Genomic DNA, 24,985 nt, shown 5'->3' on the forward strand with positions numbered 1-24,985 from the left:
CAGCATTCCCTAGAGACTTGCTTACTGTTCAAGATGGTGGCAGACCATCAACCATGTGGTGCTGGTTCTTCAGAATTACAAGATGCTGAATTTAGAGGTCATGGAGGCTTACACAGATTTCAAAGGAAGGCCCAGGACTTAGGCAAAGTGCAGCAAGTTTGGGCAGCCCTTGAGAAGGCAATGCATGAAGAAATGAAAAGGAAGCTGAAGCTTCAGCTACAGTGGAGATTCCAAGCTTAAGAGAGCTAGTGGAAAGTCTGCTGAGGTCAGCTTCAGGAAGGAATCAAGCAGAAATAAGACAAGAGAGAAGCCATTTGGGCTACAATTAGCAAAGCCATAAAGAGAAAGCGACACAAGTCCTTTGGTGAGAACATCATGATGTCATGTGCCCCAGATGCTGGATTTGCAGTTACAGGACTTGTTTGCCTAGCTGGATTTCTGTCTTGCTTTGGTCCCATCCCTTCTTTCTGTGCTCCTATTTCTCCCTTGAAGAATGTAAATGTTTACTCTTTGCCTTTATATATTGGATATATGTAACTTGCTTTTGATTTTTACAAGGGCTCACACTGAGTGTTTGTTCTGAGTCTCAGAGGGCACTTTGGAGTTGGACTTTTGGCAGTTATGGGCTATGTGGTCTCTTAGAAATGGACTAAATGTATTTTGCATAGTGAAATTCGCATGAACATTTGGGGGCCAGGGTGATGTTATGGTTTACATATGATGTGTCCCTCACAACTTCATGTGAGACACAGTACAAGAAAGTTTAGAGGTGAAATGATTGGGTTATGATAATATTGACCTAATCAGTGCATAATCCTTTGATGGGGATTAACTGGATGGTAACTGTAGGCAAATAGGGTGTAGTTGGAGGAGATAGGTCAATTGGGGCATGCCCTTGGGGCATATTTTGTTCCTGGTCTTCAGAGCCCTTCCTTCCTTCCTTCCTTCCTTCCTTCCTTCCTTCCTTCCTTCCTTCCTTCCTTCCTTCCTTCCTTCCTTCCTTCCTCTCTCTCTCTCTCTCTCTCTCTCTCCCCCCCTCCCCTTCCCTCCCTCCCTCCCCCCCTCTCTGTCTCTCTCTGATGTGAGGTCCTCAGCTGCTTTCCTCCTCCACACTCTTCTGCCATAATGTTCTGCCTCACCTCTAGCCCAGAGCAATGGAGTTGGCCATCTCTGAACTGAGACCTCTGAAACTATGAGCCCCCAAATGAACATTTCCTCCTCTAAAATTGTTTATGTCAGGTCTTTTGGTCATAGCAGCAAAAAAAAGCTGATCAAAACAGATATGAAAGTATAGCACACATATAATGGATATATCAGGCTTCCCCCCTTTCTCCCCAAAACCCAAATAAAACAAAAACATAATTTAAAATCAGAACAAGTTGGAATTAGCTATCTGACTATAAGTTCACAGTCTGTCATTTTCCAACTAGGGAACAAGAAAAACCCACAGGTAGTGTAAAGCAACCTTAGTTCAAAAGCCCTCAAACAAGGAGTTTTGATTCTATAATATCTAAGCAAATGGGTTTCAGAAAGAAATTTCACATTTTCCCCATCTTTTGCTCTGTTTATATACTTAACCCATTAGATAATGCAGACCTACAATGGTGAGGATGGATCTTCTTACTCAGTCTGGCATGTAAGGATGTCACATATTTCAGGATGTCACTATTTTACACTTAGTCTGTTATCTCTTATTAGTAGCAGAATTGAATTGAACTTTTTGGTCATCCCATTGATTTCTGCTAAGGGGTTGAGGTGAAACAACTCCACAAATTTGGAGTACAGAGGTATTCTTTAACCAGAAGAGGAAACATGGTATTCCATGTGCAGTTGATTATTCAAAGTTAGAGGCAAATTGTTATCCCTATTTGGCATACTGTTGTCACTATTATTTTTGCTCAGCTTTAAAATCACACTTTCCAAATTGCTACCAAGCTTGGGAACAGCTATCAAATTATTTTTTCTTTAGACATTATTTCCTTCACATATCTCAAATGCATAACATGGCATCTGGGTTAATTCATTTTCTTCCATTGGTATACCATTTCAGTTTAACAACTATAAATATTTTAGCAATAGAAATGTCACTGCATCCCAAAAGCTGTCTATGCTCTCTCAATGTCTTCAATGAAACCTGAACAGTAAGTGACTCAGCCCCAAAAGACCAACTAGATATCATTTTCTCAGATTACTAATGCTCACAACTATTATAAGTTGTGTTTACTGGACAGCAATTGAAGAGATGGAGATAATTCTGCAGAATAAAGAGAGTGCTCTTAAAGATAAATATCTATGAAAAGAAAGGCAAAATAGATTTGGGCATGGTGAGAGAGAATTTGAGCTGCAAAGTAGTTTCCAATAAAAGCTTCATTCAGCTGTTTAGGAAGTCCTAAAGATGAAATGACCTGTTAAAAATGACCCAAGTTGGAGTGAGAGATTCAAGGTTTTAAAATCCCACATCAGTCATCCATCAATTGTAAACTTTCCTGAAAAGGTTATAACCTTGAAATTTGTTAGTTTTCTTTATTTGAAGAAATTCCCAAAGGAGGCTGAGGAATGTAGGTTAGCAAGAAGCTGAGAGCTCTGATAAAAACTAAGCTGATGGTTTATTATGATCTTTGTTTTATGACATTAGGATTAAACTTAGGTCATTGACTTTTAGATTTTCGTTTATAAAATAAGCATTTAAAACTATAAATTTTCCTTTCTTTAGTTGTATTTCTAAATTGTTACTGTTTTATTGTCATCACCTATCAATTTTTATTTCCTTTTGATTTGTTTCTTTGAACAGTGGATTATTTAGAAATGCATTTATTGCCAAAATGTTTATTAAATCTTTTATCACTTTCTTTATGGCATACCGTATGTCCTATGAATATATTGTGTACATTTGAAAAGATGATTATACCATGTACCTGTGAAAACAGGTTGTACCCATTAGTCATAAGATTAAAGATCTATAAATAACAACTATGTCTACATAACTGGTAATTATTTTGAGATTCTCTGTGTCTCTACTGTCTTAAAAATTGTCTAGTTGTCAATAATTGAGAGAGAGGTTTCAGAATCTTCCATGATTTGGAATTGAATATTTCTCTTCTATCCCACATGCAGTTTTCATAATAATTATTCAGGGATTATCTAGAAACTTGGGCTGGATTTATAGAGAGAGTTTGGATTCCTCTGTCCTCAATTATTATGATTTTTATCAGATTTTAGCTGTCCCACTGCTTCTGTGAGTGTTGCTGTCCTCAGATTAAAGTGGTTGCCAGGCCAGGGGCAGTGTTGTACCAAGAAGGATTGTATGACCCCAGGTGTTTGAGGTCAGCCTAAGTAATATAGATTGATTCAGTCAGAAAAAAAGAAAAGAGAAAAACTGGGCAGTGTAAAGCCCTTCCCATATGGATAATTTCCACCTCCAACATTCCACCACTTTGCAAGTGTTTGTGCCTTTTATAGGCACCACTGTTTTATTGTTATTGTTATTTTGTACAAAATTTACACTTTATAATTATAAAAAAGAGAAATGCACTCTTCCATATGAGAAGTAAAACCATTTATCTTTTGTTACTTATTTCTTATTGACCTACCTTTAGTTCATAACTAAATTATTTCAGTGTTTTAAAATTTGTTGTGACTTAATTTATGTCCCAGTGTATGAGTGCCACGACACTCGACTAACTCAGTCAGGGTCACTCCAGGTGAATTGGGCTGGCACAAAATAATCACACAGAGTCAGAGAAAATACCTTTTTCTTGGGGTTCAGAGATGGTGCCTCTGTCCCAGCTCCTACAAGGGAGGCTGGCAAAAAGAGAGAGAGAGAGACAGAGAGAGAGAGAGAGAGAGAGAGAGAGAGAGAGCGCGAGCGCGCGCACATCTTAAGCCCTGTTTATTGAGAGAAAGACACTTGAGGAAGTTCCACCCAAATGAGGCAAGGGATGGGGTTTGGGGGGGGGTGTGTGTAGCCCAGTCTCATTGGGTGATACCCAGTCCAAGAGCATCATTCCCCTGGAGCAGAGGTGGGGTCCACCTGCTGTATGGATGGGAAGCCAGTCCCACACACCTCCGTTGTTCAAGGCTAAGGGTCCGTGCTCACTCCTGTGTGGCAGCTCCTGACATGAGTGTATGATTAACATTGGTATATATTGTGAGATCATTAATTCAATGTGCATTAAGGGAGAAAGAGCTGGGTTGGGGATGTTGGAGATGCAGCTTGGTGAAAGAATGCTTACTTAATATGTATGATCCCCAGCACTAAAACAGACATATATACATGTGTATAATTCAAGATTATTCTATATTGTCTCTTATGATTTATTTTTTCTTGTTTCTGATAGGGTAAGTTCCCTATCAGAATTGAAAGTTCCCATTACTATTTTGGAGGTGACTATTTTTCTCCATAAATCTATCCGTTTTTCCTTGTTTTGAGGTGACATAGTCAAATCAATTTACAAATTTTACATTTTACAAATAATCCTCTTAATTTTTAAAAATATTTCCTCAATTATTTTGCTTTACTTCGCATTGTCCATTTACATATATTAGCTTTCTTTTAACAAGTATCTGCATAATATAGGTTTTCAGTCCTTTTTCCCTACCTCATGTTTGAGATTTGTTAAGAATCATAGATTTTCTAACTTAACTGTCAGGCTTTGTATTTAAACATATATGTACTGTAATTATTAACATATATTGAAATCTCATATGTATGTGCTTCCCTTTTATTATTAATATTATTTTAAAGTGTCAAATCTTAATTATATATTCACTGGGTATAATGTTATGTTCAATATATGTACATAATGTGGAATAATTGAATCAAACTAATTAAAATGTCTGTTACATCACTTATTTTGTACTCAGATCTTTAATTTTTTTTATGTATTGTTGCCTTCTTTCTTGTGTGGTGAGATTTCCAATTAAGTCATACTTTTTCCTCTGTTTAAAGGTAAGAAAATTCTTTACTCTCATTGATTACCATGGGTTTTTGTATTTTCTCATAAAAATGTTTCATTGTATTGTGTTTTTTCCATTCTCCATTGATAATGCAAGTTTCTTAGAACATAGCAACTTCATTTAAATCTTTTCAAAAATATTAAGTATATATAAATTATTTTTTGGAGCACATAATTGTCTCATATTATTAGCATCTGTCAAGTACTCTTTATCTTTCTTCTAGTCAAGACTTTCCTGGAAACGTAGCTACTATCTTGATTTTGAATTTTGTGTAAATTTAATTTATAAAATTGTTGCCTTCTGGCATGAAAAAATTTGTCTTATTTTAAATTTTATCCATATTATTGCATGTAAATTTTTGGCTCAATCTTATTTCTTAGTATATTTGTATTGTGCAAGTATATCACCATCCACTGCACTACTATTGGTGGGCATTTTGGCAGTTACCAGTTTTACATTATGCTATGCTTTGTTATTATTACCAGACACGATGCAATAAGATTGTTATTCACATCTTTCAGTGAACATATACTATTTCTATTTGGCATAAATGTTAGTTTGCTCAGGCTGTCATAACAAGATACCATATCTAACTAGATTAAAAACTAGGTATACGTTTTTTGTCATCATTTTGGGGTCTAGAAGTCCAAGATCAAGGTGTCAACAAAGTTGGTTTAATTCTGTTTTCTCTGTCCTTGGCTTGAAGATGGCTGCTTCTTTGATGCCTTCACGTGATCTTTCTTCTGTATGCACACCTCTCAGTGGCTCTTTGTATGTGCAGATGTCTCCCTTTTATAAAGATGCATGAAAGGCTACCTTAAGGCTCACTCTGAAAGACCCAAGTTAACTTAACCACCATTTTTATCTCCAGAGGTATTCACATTATGAGGTAGTGAAGTTTAGGATTTCAGGGTACAAATTTGATGGGTTGAACACAATCTTGTCCATAACAGAACTAAGAATCAAATCATTGTCATAGCACAGACACATGTGCTGCTCTGAAATATATATTTGGTCTTTTTCTCTGATTCCTAACATGTGGATTTAAATTTCCCTGTTTCCTTGCTTATGGCTCCTAAAATTCTTGTCATCTCTGGAGTGATGGGTCTAATGAGAAAACTGGTAGCTCAGGGATCTAGCTTCAGGATAGAGACCACTCAATGGAAAGATGAAGACATGATTAGAGGATTGGAACTTTCAAGCCACTTCTCAACTTCTGGAAAGGGGAGAGGTTGGAACCCAAAGGCCAGGGATGTAATCAATCATGCCTGTCTGAGAAAACCAAAAATCCCAAAGCATTGGACTTAGATCATGCATCTGCAGGGAGAATGGCATATATCAACTCCATGTGGGCAGAAGCTCCTGTGTTCAGGATGAATCCAGAGATTGTCCTATACATCTTGCTCATGTGGCTGTTCATTTATATCCTTTAAAATGCCCTTTGTAGTAAATGGGCAACTATAAGTGAAATGCTTCCATGAGTTCTGTGAGCCATTCTAGTAAATTAATTGATCCTAGGAAGTGACTGTGGCAAATCTTAATTTATAACCAGTTGGCCAGAAGTTCTAGAAGCTAGTTTTGTACCTGGCATCTGAAATGAGGGAACTGTCTTTTGGGAATGAGTCCTCAACCTGTGGAATGTGACACTGTCTCCAATAGTATGAGATATAGTGTAAGAATTAAAATGAATTAGAAGACTTGCAGTGTTGTCCCCTGGAGAATTTTCTTGGTGTGAGGGGGAAATACACCCACACACCAGTAGTCATGGAGGCTTTCTGTGTTGACTGTATTATGAGAGTTCAGCAGGTAAAACCAAATTTGTCTTTCCCTATATTTTCAGAGGCTATCTATAGGTTTAATAAATGATATCAAAACATTTTAAAAGTGGTTTGACATATTTATACTCCTTTAAATATCTATCTTGCTCATTTTGGCTATCCTGGTGGTTGTAGAATGGTATTACAAATTTGAGGTTGCATTTTCACTTCTTTGATAAATAATTATTTGCACACTTTTCATAGTTCTTGAACATAGATACCCAGGAACGTCCATTTGATTGCTCCAGGTGGATTTGGATTTCTTTTGAATTTCTCCAAGGTTTTGTTTATTTTGTAGATTTTTCATCATTTTCTTGAGCATATTAACACAGTGACTGGAAAGTTATTTTTTGCTGTTTCCTCTTTAGATCATCTTAAATTGCCTTTTTATTTAAAAAAAAATTCTGTCTCTTTACATGGTTAGTAATTTTTAATTAAAACTTTGAATTTTTGGTTAAATGATGGTGATGGTATTTTTCACAACAGAAGCTTCATAGTTTCCTTTTGCAGAAATATTGTGGGCCTGATTACTAAAATCCAGTGTGGATTTAGTTTTATCAACGTAAGCTCATAGTTTTGGTTTATGTGTTTTATTATAAATCTAAGATTAGACTTATTAAATTTAAAAAATGCACATATAAAAGCAATATTTAATATATTCCCAAATATTTTATAATTTATCTTTTTAAATATAATTATTTAGAGAAAATTTAATAAAAATAACGTTTCCTAATCCTTTTCCATTTAACTAATTGGGTATTAACAAACATCAAGTTATAACATGATGTGAAAAATTTGGAGTTACTACTATAAAGTGACTTGAGAAACATTTTTTCTCATACCTTTCTCAAATCTTGTCAGGCTTAAAGGATATAGACATTTCATTCTAAAACTATTGGTCAAAATTAGTGAATTATGACCTCTATTTCTATAGGACTTAGATAATTAACTATAGTTTTCATTTTTTTTCTACTAGTTGTTGATCTATTTAGATTAAAATTCTTCTAACATGAGTTGCTTATTTGCATTTTAATTAAAAACTAGTGTATTTTGTGTATATTTTAAAATGTTCCAAAACCTAATATGTGCCAGATATATCTTTATATCTTATTTTTATTATTTTGCTTTTTGAATTGGTCCATTCTTGATACTTCTTTTGAATTTGTCAATATATGTATTGGTCTATTTCCTAAGTTTTACTTTTTAATCCATTTTTAACATCTCAGTCTTTATTAATTAATATGCTTATAGTTTCATACATCACAGAATATTTATTCCTTAAATTTCCCCTTTTTTCCTTTCTTTTTTTTTTTCTTTTTTTAGGTACTGAGGACTGAACTCAGGGGCACTCAACCACTGAGCTACATCCCCAGCCCTATTTTGTATTTTTTTTAGAGACAGGGTCTCAATGAGTTGCTTAAAGCCTCGGTTTTGCTGAGGCTGGCTTTGAACTCAAGATCCTCCTGCCTCAGCCTCCTGAGCCACCGGGATTACAGGCATCTGCCACCACACCCAGCTAATAAAATAAAACTATTTCTCCCTGTATGCACAATTAAAGCAACCATTTTTTTTATACTTTAGAAAGCCCTCCACCTTTTACCTCTAAATTTTGTTTTTGTTTGGCAATTTTGAAAGTCAAAGTCTCTGACATTATAAGGGATTCTATGCATTATATTAATTTTGTCTCTTAAAAATTGTTAACATTTAAATCTATATTTAAGTTTGCTACTTTATGTCAGGTGTTCTTTCACTTATGTTAGTGTGGCTTGGGAGTACCTTTTTAATTATAGTGTAGAGGGAAAATATACATAGGAGATACACATTTTAGAGTTCTTATATATTAAAATTACAAAAAAAAATGTGCCCTTCCAAATAATTGGTCCCTTTTTTTGACTAAAGTTTTAAAATTTCAGTTTTATTCCCAAACTCAGAGCCCCTATTATATTGTCTTGATGCTTTTAGTCCTGTTAGGAAGGAACTGAATGCTAGTTTTATTCTCTTTACACTGTACAGAATGTGATTTCTTTTCTTTCTATCGTTTTTCTTTCTTTTCTTTCTTCCTCCTTTTTCTTTCTTTCTTTTTGTTGTTATGAATATTTTTTGAGATTAGAAATATAGCCAACAAATGTTTGAGATTTGATGGGTTTGTTCATTTTTCCTATTGGAAAATCAGTCTGCTCACATGGTCTATGTCAAATTTTCTTCACTGCAGAAAAGGTGTCCAATACCATTTACCTTTTTTTGTTGTTGTTGTTCTGGCTGATCATCTTTTCATACCAGTAAAAATAAGATGATGATATCCTTTGTTGTTTTATGTTGTTTAAATAAATATAAATTAATTTACAAAGGGATTTTGTGGAATAAATTTAAAATAATGCATAAGTGATATTCTAATCCTAATTTCAAAACTGTATATTAAAATGCTGATTGCCAGGCTCAGGTGGTAGCTCAGTTGGTAGAGCATTTGCCTAGCCTGTGCACTGGCAATAAGTATTTTTTTAAAGTTATAGATGGATGCAAAACCTTTATTTTATTTATTTTTATGCAATGTGGAGGATCAAACCTAGTGCTTCTCACAAGCTAGGCAAATGCTCTGGTGTGGCTATATAAAATAGGAGATGACTTTGTGGAAATGTAAGACTCTGATTCAATTTTTTTTTAATTGAAATTTCTTTTGGTGTATAGGAAAGGGAGATTAAAATTTTAATGAACTTTAAACAGTTTAACAGAATAATGGTAAATGCACAATGTAATTCTGTAGAAATATCTAAACTACTGAATATTTTTAATCTAAATTTTAAATGGGCAAATTCTGTGCATTTACACAGGGATGGAAATATATTTATGGTATTATTTTGGCAAAAATACACGAATGTGTGTTTGTGGCTGTAAATATGTGTGTTTATAAATGCATATAATACATATGTGTATGAATGAAATGTAAACTTCTTTTAGTGGGAAGTGGGACTTAGTGAGATTACAGGTATATACCACTGTATACCTGTAATCTCACTTTTAGTTACAAAATCTCATACTTTAAGCTACAAAATATGTGCTTAATTTTAAAAAAAAAATTAACACTAATAAAATATTAAAGCACCGGTAATATGGAAAACTGCCAAATATAAGCTTCTAGAAATGCAAATTTATCAGAAATTTATATTTATTGTTAATTTTTATATTTTATTTTCAGATGTTTTATTTAAGAAAAGATATTCATGTAAAATAAAATGGAAATTTTTGATCAGTAGTATAAAATGTTGAAGGGTTTAGAATAAGACATTATAGTATCCATGTCAATTGATAGTTATTTTATCAAAATGTATATAACAATTATAAATACATAAATAGAAATTGTCCAAATGGTGAAAGCAAATATTTCCAAATCAAATAAAATAATACTTATGAAAAAGTAAATTCACCTGAAGGTCATAAGTTTATTGAGTTTCATTTTTTTAAGAGATGATGGAGGAATACAAAATAAACTTTTATGTAAGTCATGATTTTTGCCATTTGAATAATTAATGTCGTCAAGATTTCACTACTTATTCTAATTATTTCTTATGTAGTCATAAAAATCTTATGAAAATTCATTATCCTTTGTAATTCAAACACTTATACCAGATATAAAGACCAAGATAATCCAAAGTAATTACACATTTTTCTGTTTCAGATATGTAACAATTTTGGCAATTGTCAGTGCTTTCCTGGCCATAGGCCTCCAGATTGTACATTTCAGATTGGTTCACCAGGGGGCAGTATTGATGATGGAAATATTCTAAAATCTGGTGAGCAAAAGTTCAATTTATAAAGCAAAACAGAATTTTATTTGTTTTACAGGGTACTAATTAAAGAAATCTACTTCTGCATCAAGTCTTTCATGCTCTCCTGAGAAATTCAAAGAGTTACATGTATGGTGTTTCTATTTAAATTAATGTTATACAAATTTTTAATCAGATTTTCTGAGACATCCAAGATTTATTTAGTTAGTTAAATGAGATAACATAAAATAGTACTCCTAAATTTCAGTTAATATTTTAAAAATCATATAGATTAACGAAGAATACACATGTGATTTGCATTTCATATTATTAAAACTTTGTAAATCATTTAAAAGCAACTGTAGGATACAGTGTGCAATTTGAATGAAATTTGGAAAAACATATGGCAAAATATAAAAGTATATTTTATATGGAATAATACTAAATCAATTACATTTGGAGTGGGAGCGCATATTTATATTTTCCCCTGTTCCTATGTATGAATACAATATCCTAAGGTACATTGATTCAACCATTCATTCATACTTTCCCTCTACAGACGTGTTGTTGGATATTTGGAGAGGCAAATTAAGATTCATATTTCATAAACTAGTTATCTAGGTGTTTGGATGTGAGGTGTCCCCCAAAGTTCACATGTAAGACAACCAAGAAGGTTTAGAAGAGAAATGATTGGGTTATAGCCTTAACCTAATCAGTGAATTAATCCCTGGTGTGATTAACTGAGAGTAAACTGGAGATAGGTGGGGTGTGGCCAGAGAGAGTAGTTCACTGGGAGCCTGGCTATGGGGTATATATTTTGTATCTGGAACATGGAGTCTCTTTCTCTGCTTCCTGATCACCATGTGAGCTGTTTCCCTTTGCCACACTATTCTGCCATGATGTTCTGCCTGACCTTGAGCCCTGAGGAATGGAGTCTTGTGTCTCTGGATTAAGGCCTCTGAAACTGTAAGCCTCCACATAAACTTTTCCTCCTTTATAACTGTGCTGGTTGGGTCTTGAAGTCACAGCAGTGACAAGAGCTGACTAAAACAAGGCGTTTGGTAACGTCAGACTGAATGAAAATATATTACTTGAAAAGCAATGACTTTAATTATAAGGGCCTGAAGCAAACAATGAAAGAAGAGAAGACAGGTAAATTGCTATATAATATCAGGTATATGTAAGTAACAATGAGTAAAGAAAAATTATCAGTTAAAATTGATACATGAAGAAAAGGTGTTTGAGAATTAAAACCAAATTTTCCTTAGAAATCAGAAGAAAGCTGGGTGCAGTGGTATATACCTGTAATCTCAGCCACTCTGAGGCAGGGGGATCACAAGTTCCAGGCTAGCCATAGCAATTTAACAAGGCTCTAAGCAAGTTTTTGAGACCCTATCTCAAAAAAATTTTTTTAAAGGCCTGGGGATGGAACTCAGTGGCAAAATATCCCTGGGTTCAATCCCCAGCACCCCAAAGTAAAAATAGTAATAATAACAAATAAAAATAAAATAAATCAGAGGATGGACAGAGCATAAATATAATCCAATTTTCTCAGAGATTAGTAACCCATAGTTTATGGTTAAGTAATCAAAGTAATTGATGGAATGATAAAAGTATGCACAATGAGATGAGATATAACTTCAGGAAGCAACAAGAGTTTAGAAACAAAATCTCTGAGATGATTAATAATCCTGGAAACAGAATGAAAAGGAGTAGCAAAACAGATATGTACTTCTGGCCATGGCAAAGTAATAACAGAAAGTTACCCGAATGTTTGTCAACAAGTGACAACATGGAGTATGATCATTCAGAAAAGGGAAACATGGAATGAGCAGCACAATGGTGAGACATTGTCAACCATTCTTGTGTGTTTTGGAAGATTCAGATGAAGAGAAGAAAGTGAATGTACAGAACAGATATATTTTTTTTTTAAGTAATGGCCCCAAACTTCCCCCAACCATTATTCTTTTCTAGACATCAACCAACAGCTGATTATAATGAATCTTAACATAACAGAAGGTTGTTTGGGTCATCCACAACTTTCTCCTGCAGCACACTGAAACCTGGTATTGACTTGGCCTCCTTACCAATGAAAGTCCTTTTAGGTTTTTATTCATGAAGACTATTTCTGATAACAGAGTGTGAGGTCTGTGACTTACTTCCATAGGCTGCTTCTGACTCAATTCTCTCAATGTAGTAGTTCAACCAGGAAGAAACTACTGTAAAAAAGCATTAGCTTTGTTTTCTTCAACAACCAAAAGAGAAACAATAACCAAACCAAAACAAAATGGTAAACCCCAAGTAAAGAAGGCAGAATGAGATCTCTAGTTTTCTTTTTTTTTTTTTTTTTTAAGAAAAGTTTCACAGGACTTTACCCATTCACAGTTCACAGGAACAAAATTAACAAAAGCCATCCTCCAGGAATCCCCAAATATGATGTGTTAGACAAAGGCTTTAAACTTTAAATACTCTCTTATTAAACCTGCTCAACACCTACAGAGAAACATGGACAAAGAACTAAAGCTAATCACAGAAACGTGTGTGAACAAAATGAGAATATCATTAGAGCTAGAACCAAACAAATTTTGGAATTAAAAAAGTACACCAACTAAAATGAAAAATTATAAAGCATATTTGAACATATAGGGAAAGCAACAGCAAATTTACTGGTAGTTCTAGCTGGTTTGAATGATTTAAGGATTGTTGGTTGTTACATGAATGTTAGTGGTAAGTCTGTAGGTACTAATGTGAAGGAAACTGAAGGACCTTTGCAAACTCTAGATAAACTGATTACCGAGGAAAATTACTTGTGAGAGCAAATATCCAAAATGGGTGAAGCTTGTGTTCTGGAAATGGATACCTCAAAGGCATCATCATGAGGAGGCCAAGTTTCAAGCACACACACTGCGAGTGTGCTGCAGGAGCAAGAGAAAGTAAAGGATAATCAAAACCCTCTTCTATGATGTCATGGTTCATTATCTACCATGATGGAAAGAAAAAAAGAAGACATCAATCAAACCAGCATAAACACATTTTGAGAAAGAGCAAGACCTCCTCAAGAAGACCACCAAGCAGGTTATTCAGGAGATTTTCCAATTCTGGAAGAATTAGAACATCTATGACAGAAACAAGAACTTTATTGGGACTTGAGATGATATCACCAAGTAATTTATGAAATGGCATCTAGAAGGAAACACTAAAGAGGTTTATCCATGACTTTAAAAGATTTGTCAAGGATGAGGAATTACATATTTCAACAGGCTGGGGTTGGTATGGCAAACCACATTAATCTAGGTGTGGATAAGGATGACACCTAGAGGTGGTTCCTGAGAAATGCACCAAAGTGGATTTATTGAAATTGGAAAAGGAGGACATACTTAAAAGAAAAAAATAATAATCACCCCCATGGCAGTTTACAGTGAAAGGTTTAGTAGATGCTTTTGTAGTAGACCTCAGTATACTTCTCAAAAATTTGAAAATATAGACTCAAACATTAAAAGCTTTTTATTAATAGAGAAGAACGTTCATGGTGCATTCCACTGTGCACATATTTCCAAAGAGAATAACACAACCTTCTCCAGAAGAGCTCAGACAAGTCCTTCAGGAAGCATTTGGAAGAAGACATTATTGTCACAGGAGATGACAGCTCCTGTATGTTTTTGCCCCTGAAGATCTTCTAGTGGGACAAGATGTGCAAGTGGAACAGTGATATTTATTATCTGTCTTGGGCTAAACCTACAGTAATGTTTGTATTTATGTGTTTTTAATAACAGAAAACAGTAAAAAGTTTATTTTTTTAAAAAAAGTATGTAAAAACATACAATAAGGGTACAAAGAAAAAATATTTTACACAGCTATGCAAAGTATTTGTGTTTTAAACAAATGTTATGACAAAAGAATCAAAAGATTAAAAAATTAGAAATTTTATAGAATAAAATATTACAGTAAGCTAAGGTTAATTTATTATAGAACTTAAAAACAAAATTTACTGAGGCCCTACTGTCCAGTGTGTATTAATTCTTCTGTAGTCCAATCCTTCACATTTACTCACTGACTCACCCAGAGCAACTATCTGTCCTGCATGCAGTTTCGTTCATGGTAAGTGCCCTATTCAGTTGTATCTTTTTTTTTTCCTTATTTTTTTTTCGTGGTGCTGAGGATTGAACCCAGGGCCTTGTGTATGCAAGGCAAGCACTCTAACAACTGAGTTGTATCCCTAGCCCAGTTGTATCTTTTTTTTTTAATTTTCATCTTTTAATACTGTATTTACTGAACCTTTTCTATATGTAGATATGTTTAGATAACCAAATGCTTATTGTGTTATTTTTCTCCAATATTCAGTGCACTAATATTTAGTACACATTTGTAGGTGAGAAGAAAAAGGATATAATACATAGCCTAGATATGTAGTAGGATATATCATATAGGTTTGTTCAGGTACATTTGTGATGATTGAACAATGACAAAATCACCAGTTGATGCATTTCTAAAAACATATCCCACTCTAAGTGCATATTACTGTATATTTGTAGTCATTGTAACTTCCTGATAAATAGACCCTTTTATCATTTTACACATTCTTTCCTTTGTGTCTTGTGACAGTTTGTCTCATGGTGTATATATTTGTCAAATCTCATGTAATTGAATATTTGCATTTCATTGTATATAAAAAATATAAAAAAGGAAAATACCAAAGCTATGTGGTAGCCAAGACTTTTCTTGGCTATTGATGGGAATATAATATAATATATAATTCTGTTGACAGAACCCACATATAATATATACAGGACAGTAGGCATATGCATATTAATTTTATTAATGCATTATTAATTCTATAAGTATATTGATATATTGTATATTTTTCTAAATTGTGTAATGCTTTAGCTTTTCAGAAGTGTAAAAAATAACCAAAGGGCAAAACCTTGTAGAGTATAAATGAAAGGGGAAGTATATACACATATTATATCTAGATACACGGATATAGATATTGACACCAGATGCAAAGACATGGAAATTGCTTTTTGCAAGGAGAGGAATTAATTTAGCAGTGTTATGGACCAGGCTGTATGGGCAATGACCAAACAGACTCCATTTTACCCTAAGACTCCATATCATGTAAGAAATGCTTCTCCCATTGGAAAGCTCCACCTCTCTACCCATTAATAGTGACCAAGCATAAGATACTTGGCAACACAAAATAACAATTCTTATACAAATAAAATTGTTCTCTTTGGTTTCCTTTTTTCTTGGGCAATGTACCTTGTCAGAGATTGATTGTCTAGACGTTAGTAACCATTCTCTAACTTGAACTAAACTTAAGTCATTTTGACCGCTTTCCTTCTGCTTCCTTGCTGCTATGACAACCTGGAAAGTCCCATGGGAAGTACCAATATACCCATTGCCCCTAACTGCCCAATTCAGCTTCTGTACCTGTTTGCTTGCAGCTACATCAACCTGGATGTGGTTTTTTTCAGCTTTTGCCTTTAAATATCCAAAAATGCTCAGGCTCAGGGCTGTTCTTCCAGAGACAGTTATGGATTCTGTAGGGATCGAGCCAGCTGGCTGGCTAAATAAAGACTCTTCAGTTTGGACAAAACTAGGACTTGGTGTGTTTTCTGAGCAACCTGCCCTACAACAAGCAGGGAGTGGGTAAAGTTTTTTACAATTTTTTTTAAAGTTTAGCTTAAGTGTTTTTAAAATAATAAATTATTTTTATTTAAATTAATATTATTTTTAACTTTTACATAAAACATAAAAGTTATACATACTAGTGGGGTAACATGTAATGCTTCAATACATATATACATTGTGCAATACTTAAATCAAGTGAAACATACCTCCTCAAAATTTATAACTATTATGAAAACATTCAAAACTTTCTTCTGACTCTTAGAAATACACTATCATCATCCATGGTCACTCTATTGTGCAACAGCACAGTGAAATTTCACACTCCTACCTACCTGAGAAAGGGAAAGGTGAGTCCTTTTAAATTATTGGTGTTACAAATTAATCCAATGCAGTAAATAGCACTCAAAATGTATACAGCACCATAGTATTTAAACAGACATGTATAAAAGACAAATTAGAAATGTATGAAAGGATACCATTATGATTTGGGGATTATGAGCTTAAATGTTTTTTCCCCTTAATAATTGCAATGTGTTAAAATTTCGTGTGTGTGTGTGTGTACATTTATATGATTAAAATAAGAAAACTATAAGTTTATTAAAGTGTCCAACAAATCTGTACTTTCTGATGTTTCATTTCTAGATTTATTTTTTCTTAAAAAAGGCTATAATGCACATCAGTACAACTGGCTTATTCTGAGTTTCTACATTATTCTGCCATTTTTAATTTCTTTCATCCTTGTTATCATTAAGAGAAATGAAAGGAGAAAATCAGACAACAGAGAGAACACAGAATGTGAGGGGTAAGTATGACTCTTGTAGTTAATTTATTAGGTTAAATTGTACTTAATATTGACCATTGTCATAAAATCATAATAATGTTATATAGCATCTGTTATTTTCACTCCTAAAGATGTGCTATTTTAATATAATATAAATGCCATTTTTACAATTTTGCTTTCCAATAGTTTGTTAGTTTATTGAGCCAAGTAAAAAATTGGACTGTCCTAAAACATTTCCTGGTGAGTGTTCCACACTGTACTGGGGAGTTTATAAATCAGAGAAGAATATATTTGGTGCATTATTCTAAGCCTCCTTCTATTTGAATCTAACTTATGTATTAGATTTGGCTTTCTTCAAGGAAAGCCTTTTTTTAAAATTTAGGAGTTGCATTAAAACTTTTATTAGCAAATTATTTTAATTTCATAATCTTTCTGTCTCAAATACCATAAAAAATCTCACTTAAGATTTCCTCTGAAATTATATACTGTTTTCTGTAGGTTTGTATATGCTATTCTTAGATTTGTGATTTTTTTCTTCTGATGACAAAACATTCAATTAACTGAAGGCAAGAAACTCATATGAAGACTCTAATTGCACCCTGGTTGTCTCAGTCTGTTTTCTGTTATTACAATTGAATATCTCAGACTGTATAATTTATTTATTTATTTATTTTTATTGGTTGTTCACAACATTACAAAGCTCTTGACATATCATATTTCATACATTAGATTGAAGTGGGTTATGAACCCCCAATTTTACCCCAAATGCAGATTGCAGAATCACGTCGGTTACACATCCACAATTTTACATAATGCCCTATTAGAAATTGTTGTATTCTGCTACCTTTCCTATCCCTACTATCCCCCCTCCCCTTCCCTCACATCTATAAAGAGTAAATATTATTCAGCTCACTGTTCTGAAGGTTGGAAGGTCCAAGATTGAGAGATTGCTTCTATGCTGAGGTTCTTCTTGCTAGTGAGGGGGACAGTCCTGAGATGGCACAGGGCATCAAATGGTAGAAAGGGGATCCAAGAGACAGAGACAGAGTGGATTTTTTATGACACAACCACTCTCAAGGGAACCCATTAATTCATGAATCTATGAGTGGATTATTCAGTTCTCGAGGTCAGAGTTCTCATGACCTAATAACCTCTTGAAAGTCCCACCTGATTTCACGTCTTTACACCTCACAATGAGGGTTAATGTCAACATGAGTTTTGATGAGGACCTTCAAACCATAACATTCACAAATTGTTTCATCTTCAAAGTGTTGTTTTCTTTTAAAGCTGTTGTTATCGATCTGTTTCAGGAAGATACTTTCAGTTTTATCCACACAATGCATGTTGTTCCAGTGAAAGAATAAGTAACTTAATTAGGCTACCAGCATTTTTCTGAAGAAAAAAAAAGGCCTTGTGGTCTTGCATGTGATACAATGGAGGGGATCTGGGTGATGTATGTGCTCAATACATCTCCATAACCCAATATTTTTTATTTTTTGTATTTCTACAAGTAATATTTACTTGGATAGATTGAAAAGTTATTTTAACCAGTTGTGGAAATATAGGAATATACTCATTTCCACCATGCATTACCTCTTTATTGAATTTTATAAAGGGCTCTATAAAGGGCTTTGAGTCTCAGTAATCTTTGGATGTACTTGGTATAGAACCATCTGTCTTGCTGCCCAGCTTCTCTAGAGTTCCCTTGAGAGTAACAACCTAAGGCTTAGTCCTAGAAAGTCTTGTTCCTACCCTTGAGTTAGTTCAATTTTTTGATGTCTTAGGTTATAAGTAAAAAAACAATTGACTATGGAATATTTTTTCATCCATACCTTGAGTGAATGTTTAATGTAAGATAGAGTTGGATTTCTTTTGGTTTCTTTTTTCTTTGTTCATTTATAAATGAGTTTTCCAGAGTAACTTTTTATTTATTTCTGATATTTAGGGGTAAGGATGGCTTCTGCAAGCATGCTTTTAGTTATTCTTATCCTTGACATACTCGATCTTTCACTTAAGTAAACTCATGTAAAGTCAGTAGACAAAATATTGGACTTTCGTATAAAATATGGTAATGATCATTTTCATTCAGATCTTCATAGAACTAATCACTGAAATTAACAAAGAAAATACTGTATTGAGAATTTCTTTAATTATGTGAAATCCTAGGCACATTCCCAGGTAGAGTAGGAAAAATAAAAATGAGGAGAGCTCTAGCTAGGCTGGTAAAATTAAGCAAGGATGTTGGCAAAATTTGTGATCTTTTTGGCTTCATGCACTCCCAGGAAAAAAAAAAACATGGCCATTTAAAATTTGGAGGGAGGTAAGTTCAAACCCGAGAGAAAAGAATAAGTCTTCCCAATAAGTTAGGGGTATGATTTTATTGTGCATTAGGGTGTGTGTGAGGAGAGGAGGTGGTAATTGTATCTAACTTTTGTAAATTATACTTTCCTCTCTTCACATATAGTTCTTATTGACTGAAAAGTTATGCAGATTTCTTGAACCTTGTGTCTTTGTAAAAGATGTCAAGTAAGACATAAGGCATTGTAAAAGTATAGCAAAGTGTGTTAGAAGAGAAGGAAGGGGGAAAAGACACTCTCAAGGGAGAGAGAGGTCATATTTTAGAGGAGATAAAGAACCTACTTCTTGTGTCCCAACTTTTATGGGGATTTCGGGGGGAAGTTCTAAAGGGTCCCACATGAGAATCATCTCCTAGCTTTTGATTGACAGCTGGCTTATATCAAATTTCTAAATCCCTGTTGCATAAATGAGTGTCTAATGAAATCCATGTGGGTGAAAATTTATAATTACACTAAGATCATATCACGTGCCACAGACCTAAAGACAATTGGAATTTTTTAAAAATATATATTTTATAGTAGTCTTAAGCCAGGGCACTCTGTCTTCCTCTTATCAAAGGAGTCATTTTGAATAGACACCTTTTAGCCCTAGGGATAATGTTGCAGATTATTTTCATAATTAAGTCAGAGCAGTCAGTGTGACTTTGTGTAAGTGGTTTCCTTAAAAACATGTTGAGGGCTAGCACATAAGCAGGGTCTTTGCAATTAATGCCTTAATCTCTGTATTTTCAGTGCTCATGTCTACCTGTTCCTTATCATTTCAACTATTTTTCCTCCCATTTGAGCTCTTATTTATTCAATGATTTCACCATCAGGAAAAACAAAGTAGATTGAAACTCCCAGTAAAAAAAAATATTGTACTGTTCTACAAATCTATAACCATCAAAACATTAGAAATCATCAAGATTCTTTCTTCAAAACCTCCTGTGAAATATAAAATCTATGAAAGATCAAGGCAAAATAATAATAGGACATATCAAGATGTTAAATTGAAGCCTAATTATTTCAAGAGTCATAATAAAGTTAAGCAGTCTAAATCCCTTATTTACAAAGCAGATAATACCAGATTGGATAAAAATAAAGAGAACTATAAGGTGACTAGAAACTCACTTTAAACTTTTAAGTTCTGGTGTGCTATTGTGACTATATATAATAATAATATGCTATATACTTCAAAAAAAGTGGAAGGATGTAGAATATTTTCATCATGAAGAAATGAAACATATTTAACCCCAATTAAATTGGTGTACAGTATGTATCTGCACATAAACATCACATGGTACTCCATTAATATGTGCAACGTTTATATTTATATGTCAGTTAAAAACCAAATTAAATTTAACAAAATGTCTAAAGTTAAAAATACATATTTTAACTTTATACATTTATAACTAAAAATATTTATAGTTATGTACGTGTGTGTGTATATACACACCATGCTAACACCAACCATAAGGAAACTAGTTATACTTGACATGGAGAGCTATGTTAATATCAGACCAAAGGCTTTCTGAATAATTATTTTACATGAAGAGGATAATTCAGTATGCCAATTAGAATAATATAAAAATCAAGTCATTATGGAGACACATAATTGTTTTGTTCTAATAAAAAATTATTTTTTATTAATTTCTTTATTTTTACCTTGGCTTTGTGTACTTGAACCTCTGTTATTTGGTGCATGAAAGAATGAGCTACAAATATTTGAAGTGGCAACAATCTTCTCCCAACAATTGATAGAATTAGTAAGCTGAAGATATAATAAGGACCTAAAAATTTGTAAAACAGTAACCAGCAGCAGGAACCTTCAGAACACTCTGAGATACATCCATCGGGAATCACATTTAAATGTACCTGAAACTTCTGACAAACTAGACCAATTCGGTGCCATATAAATGTATCAATAATGGTCCCATCATGAGTTCATTCTGAGTGTATCTTTTCCCCCACATTTATGCCAACATATATTGTTGCTATTTGGTTTAAGTTTTTCTTATTCTGCAAAAGCATAGGTAGTTAATGCAAATAGCTGGGCAAAGATAGCATTGGCAAAGGTTTTGTTCATGGATTTACAGAAGTTAGAAAGATAGAAAGCAGAACACTAGAAGACAAAATGTTAGAAAGATATGTAGTAACATTATCAGGCATCCTTGTATTATTCCTCAAAGTGAAGAAACCCATCCCCATAGGTAACCAGCTGAACAAATCATATAGACTTGCCTTCCTTTATTACATGTTGCAACCAGTGGGCTTCAGGCTGATTCTTTCTCCCCCAGTCCCTGTTTCCCCAGAAGTGTTGACACAGTGCAACATGTTGTGTTTGCTATCATACATACTCCTCCATGTGGTTCTAGTAAATTTTCAGGAGCAATTCTGTTATGTAGGATTACCAGGAAAAACTACAATTATTTTTGTTTAGCAGCAATATTCTTGTAATACCTTGTGCTATTTGACCTGTGGTGGTAGAAAAAATTCTCACCATGTCTTGGCTTATGTATTCCCCAGCACTGCAAATAAGAATAGCAGGTATGTGTTGACCCTACCTTATCATCATAACATATAAACATGCTTCTTTTTCTTCTGGAAATAGAGTTATGGGGATTTTCCCACTTGAAATCATGTTTTGTGTAGCAAGAGGGGAGTAATGGAATGCCCTGAAAGGGAAGTTTTCCTTCCATCAGCTCTCTAAACAAGGGATTGGTCCCATCCTTGAGTTGGTGGATAAATACTTATATCACAGACAAAAATGTAGATTTTGGATTGCAGATAATGCCACCAAAAGTACTTTCATTTATTTCTTTATTGACCGGGAGGATGAAAACTGTATCAAGGCAAGGATGGGTGTGGCCACAGAAGTCAACTGAATGATATTTAATTTGAAGGAGTGTCTGTCATAGTCTCATTTTGTTAATCTGGGTGAGACACCTATCTATAAAGTTGGGAATAGATCATGGAGGTCCTGGTGCATAGTTTTAAATTAGAATAGCAACATTTATCTGGTGAATGACTTTTACTTAGAAGGTAAGATCTGAAAGGGGAAGATCTTCATGGATCATGACAGTAGGGATGGCACTGAAATTGGTTATAGGAATAATTAAGGGCATGCGTTGGTCATGGATCTATTGTGAAATCAGGTGATATATCCAACAGTTGGTTAAAACCATTGCTAATATTATGACACTTTGGGACAACTTAATTAAAGCATGATCTTTCCAGTTGTATATGGGCTTTTGTGGGTTCTAGCAGTTAGGATAATAATGATGTTGAGTAAGCAATCTAAAACATAGGGAAAGTAGCCTTCTGGGTGCAATAAGTTCAAAATTATTAATATTCATAAGAACAAAAATTACTTTTGGTAGCTAAAAATTAGCATAAGGACACATAAAATAAGGATATTAACTGAAGAAGTTACAGCCGTTGAGCATATATGATTGATTATGCTTACAGAGAATCTGAAACAAGGATTATCAGAAAAAGTCATCAAGTAACTTGTAGTGTTACTAGGGATTAGATTAGTCTCTAAATCAGTCAAAATATCCTGGCCTGGTCCAGAACCTTGGGTTTGTAAGCTGACCATGGTAGATATCTACAACTTCTTGATTTTGAGTGTTAAATCATCAATAGGAGTAACTTCCCAGGAGGATTTTGACATTCCTTTAAAATGAGAAACATGAATCCAAAAATCATTACACTCTTTTAGAAATCTTAACGAGACTCGAGCCCTAATAATTGTCAGGGTATTTGAGGTGCTGGGATGAATGTCCTTTATGGGATCCACCTCATGGGTGAGACAGGATTTTTCCTTCTGACCAGCAATGGGATCTATCTATTAGGGGAATTGTATGAAAAAGCACCACATCTTGGAGTCCTGAAACCTCCATGAAGTTCCTAGTCACCTAGAAATACACCGAAGGGGCAGGGAGGAGTAGATGCCCTCTTCTCTTTGAGGTGAAAATACCCTCACCTCAAATATCTTTTGTTGACCAAGTTAAGCAACTTCAATTTTCCAATTGCAATTTTGGAAATGACCTAAAGATGTCACTGTGAACTCAATGTAACAAGCAGAGCCAAGCAGGAGTGCACCCCATCTTGGAGCAGCTTCTGTGACAGATCCATATTAAAAATTTTGCCGAATACTATACAGAGACATTTGTTGAAGATCCCTTTACACATTTTTTGTTTCCTTTTACAAACTTAGAAATACAACCAATATTTGATTGTTGTCTCTATGCATCATTATATGTAAGGTATAGAAACCCAGATAGTTTATGGAAACAAGAATGTAAAGAAAAAGAAAAGAAAGAGAAAGAAATAAAGAAAGGGAGGGAGGGAGAAAGAAAGAGTCATTGCAAAATTACAGTTAGGTAATATACTCCTAGGTAACAATGTTCTTTCCTGCTGTTTTGTTTTTGTTTTTATTTTTTAAACAATAGTTATCCTAATAAATGTGAGGTGGTATCTCAATGGTTTGAATTTTCATTTCCCTGATGATTGGTGATACTGAGCATATTTCCTTGTACATCTGGGCCACAGGGGATAGGAAGCTATTGTTTAATGTGTATGAAATTTCATTTTTGCAAGATGAAAAGAATGGTACTGTCATGGTGGCTGCACATCAATATGAATATGCTTAATACCGTGTAATTTAAAATTGGTTAAGATGGCAAATTTATGCTATGTGTATTTACCACAATAAAATGTATTATTTAAAAATAAGTAAATTGTGAAAAAAAATGAAATTAGCATGTTACAAACTCATTAGCCATAAAATGAAAACTTTTCCATGTTAATTCCATTGTCTTTCCATGTGTGAACTTCCATGTGTGACCATATTGGTGGGGGGAAGGTATGACCGATCTTTCAAATGCTAAAGCCATGGGGCTTTCCAAGAAACAAAGTTGTTCAAAACTGAATAAATAAGTGGTATTTTTGTATTATGGTTATTTCATAGTTGTATTTTTTGTCTGACACTTAAATTATAAATCAAAACTAAAGTCACAAAACCATACACTTTGTAGTTAGCTTCTTGCTTGGACTACTCAGACAGTATTCTTAGACTCAAATTTGACTATAATAAAATTTATTTTTTATTTGTTGATGTTTTCTGTGTTTTGAATTAAAGCATAAAGTAGAACTCCAGCAGTAGATATGGTTACAAATAGGCAACTACAAATGATCATACTGAGAATTTCTTTCTTTTCCTTTATTCCAGTAATTCAGCTATTGTACCAGAAAGCTATGATGTGAAGTATTAATATTGCCAAGAAGTTCACCACCAAATGGCCTAACAGAGAAAATGTGCTTTATAACCCTATGTTATGCCCAAATGCATTGTAAATGTCAGACTTTTGGAAAATAAAGCCCACATACATAGACAGCAGGCTCCTATGAGTCAAAGGCAGCTTGCTGGGGGTGGGTGCTCCTGAGGCTGCAAGTGACACTGGCCTCTGTGTTCACAAAGCTGGGGCCTGGGCGGCTGAGTCCTTCATACACCCACTGCCCTTTGACTCAGCTCCACTTCTACTGCCCCAGCAAGAGCCTAGGAAACAACAGGTGTCAGCCTGCCACAATTCAGCTCTGCAAGTCCACCAAGGTGTCCTCCTTCCGGTTTTTTCAAGCCTGGGCAAACTGGCATTCCCCAGTAGAGTCTTGCTGGACTAGGGCTTCCTAACATAGTGCCAC

The 24,985-nt window shown here is 34.2% G+C and overlaps 1 protein-coding gene across 1 annotated transcript in view; it reads left to right on the forward strand.

Moving 5' to 3' along the window:
• ADAM18 (ADAM metallopeptidase domain 18) overlaps positions 1 to 24,558 on the forward strand; it is a gene marked incomplete at both ends in the record, with an annotated part of 136,663 nt that extends 112,105 nt beyond the window's left edge. The window contains 3 exons of the mRNA XM_081269702.1: positions 10,447 to 10,561; positions 16,808 to 16,967; positions 24,516 to 24,558. Coding sequence (XP_081125828.1) covers positions 10,447 to 10,561; positions 16,808 to 16,967; positions 24,516 to 24,558 — 318 coding nt within the window. The remainder of the gene's footprint in view (positions 1 to 10,446; positions 10,562 to 16,807; positions 16,968 to 24,515) is intronic.
• Between the last annotated feature and the right edge of the window lie 427 nt (positions 24,559 to 24,985).

This window comes from Spermophilus citellus, assembly GCF_964194105.1.
Source record: "Spermophilus citellus genome assembly, chromosome: 16".
NCBI classification, from domain to species: Eukaryota; Metazoa; Chordata; class Mammalia; order Rodentia; family Sciuridae; genus Spermophilus; species Spermophilus citellus.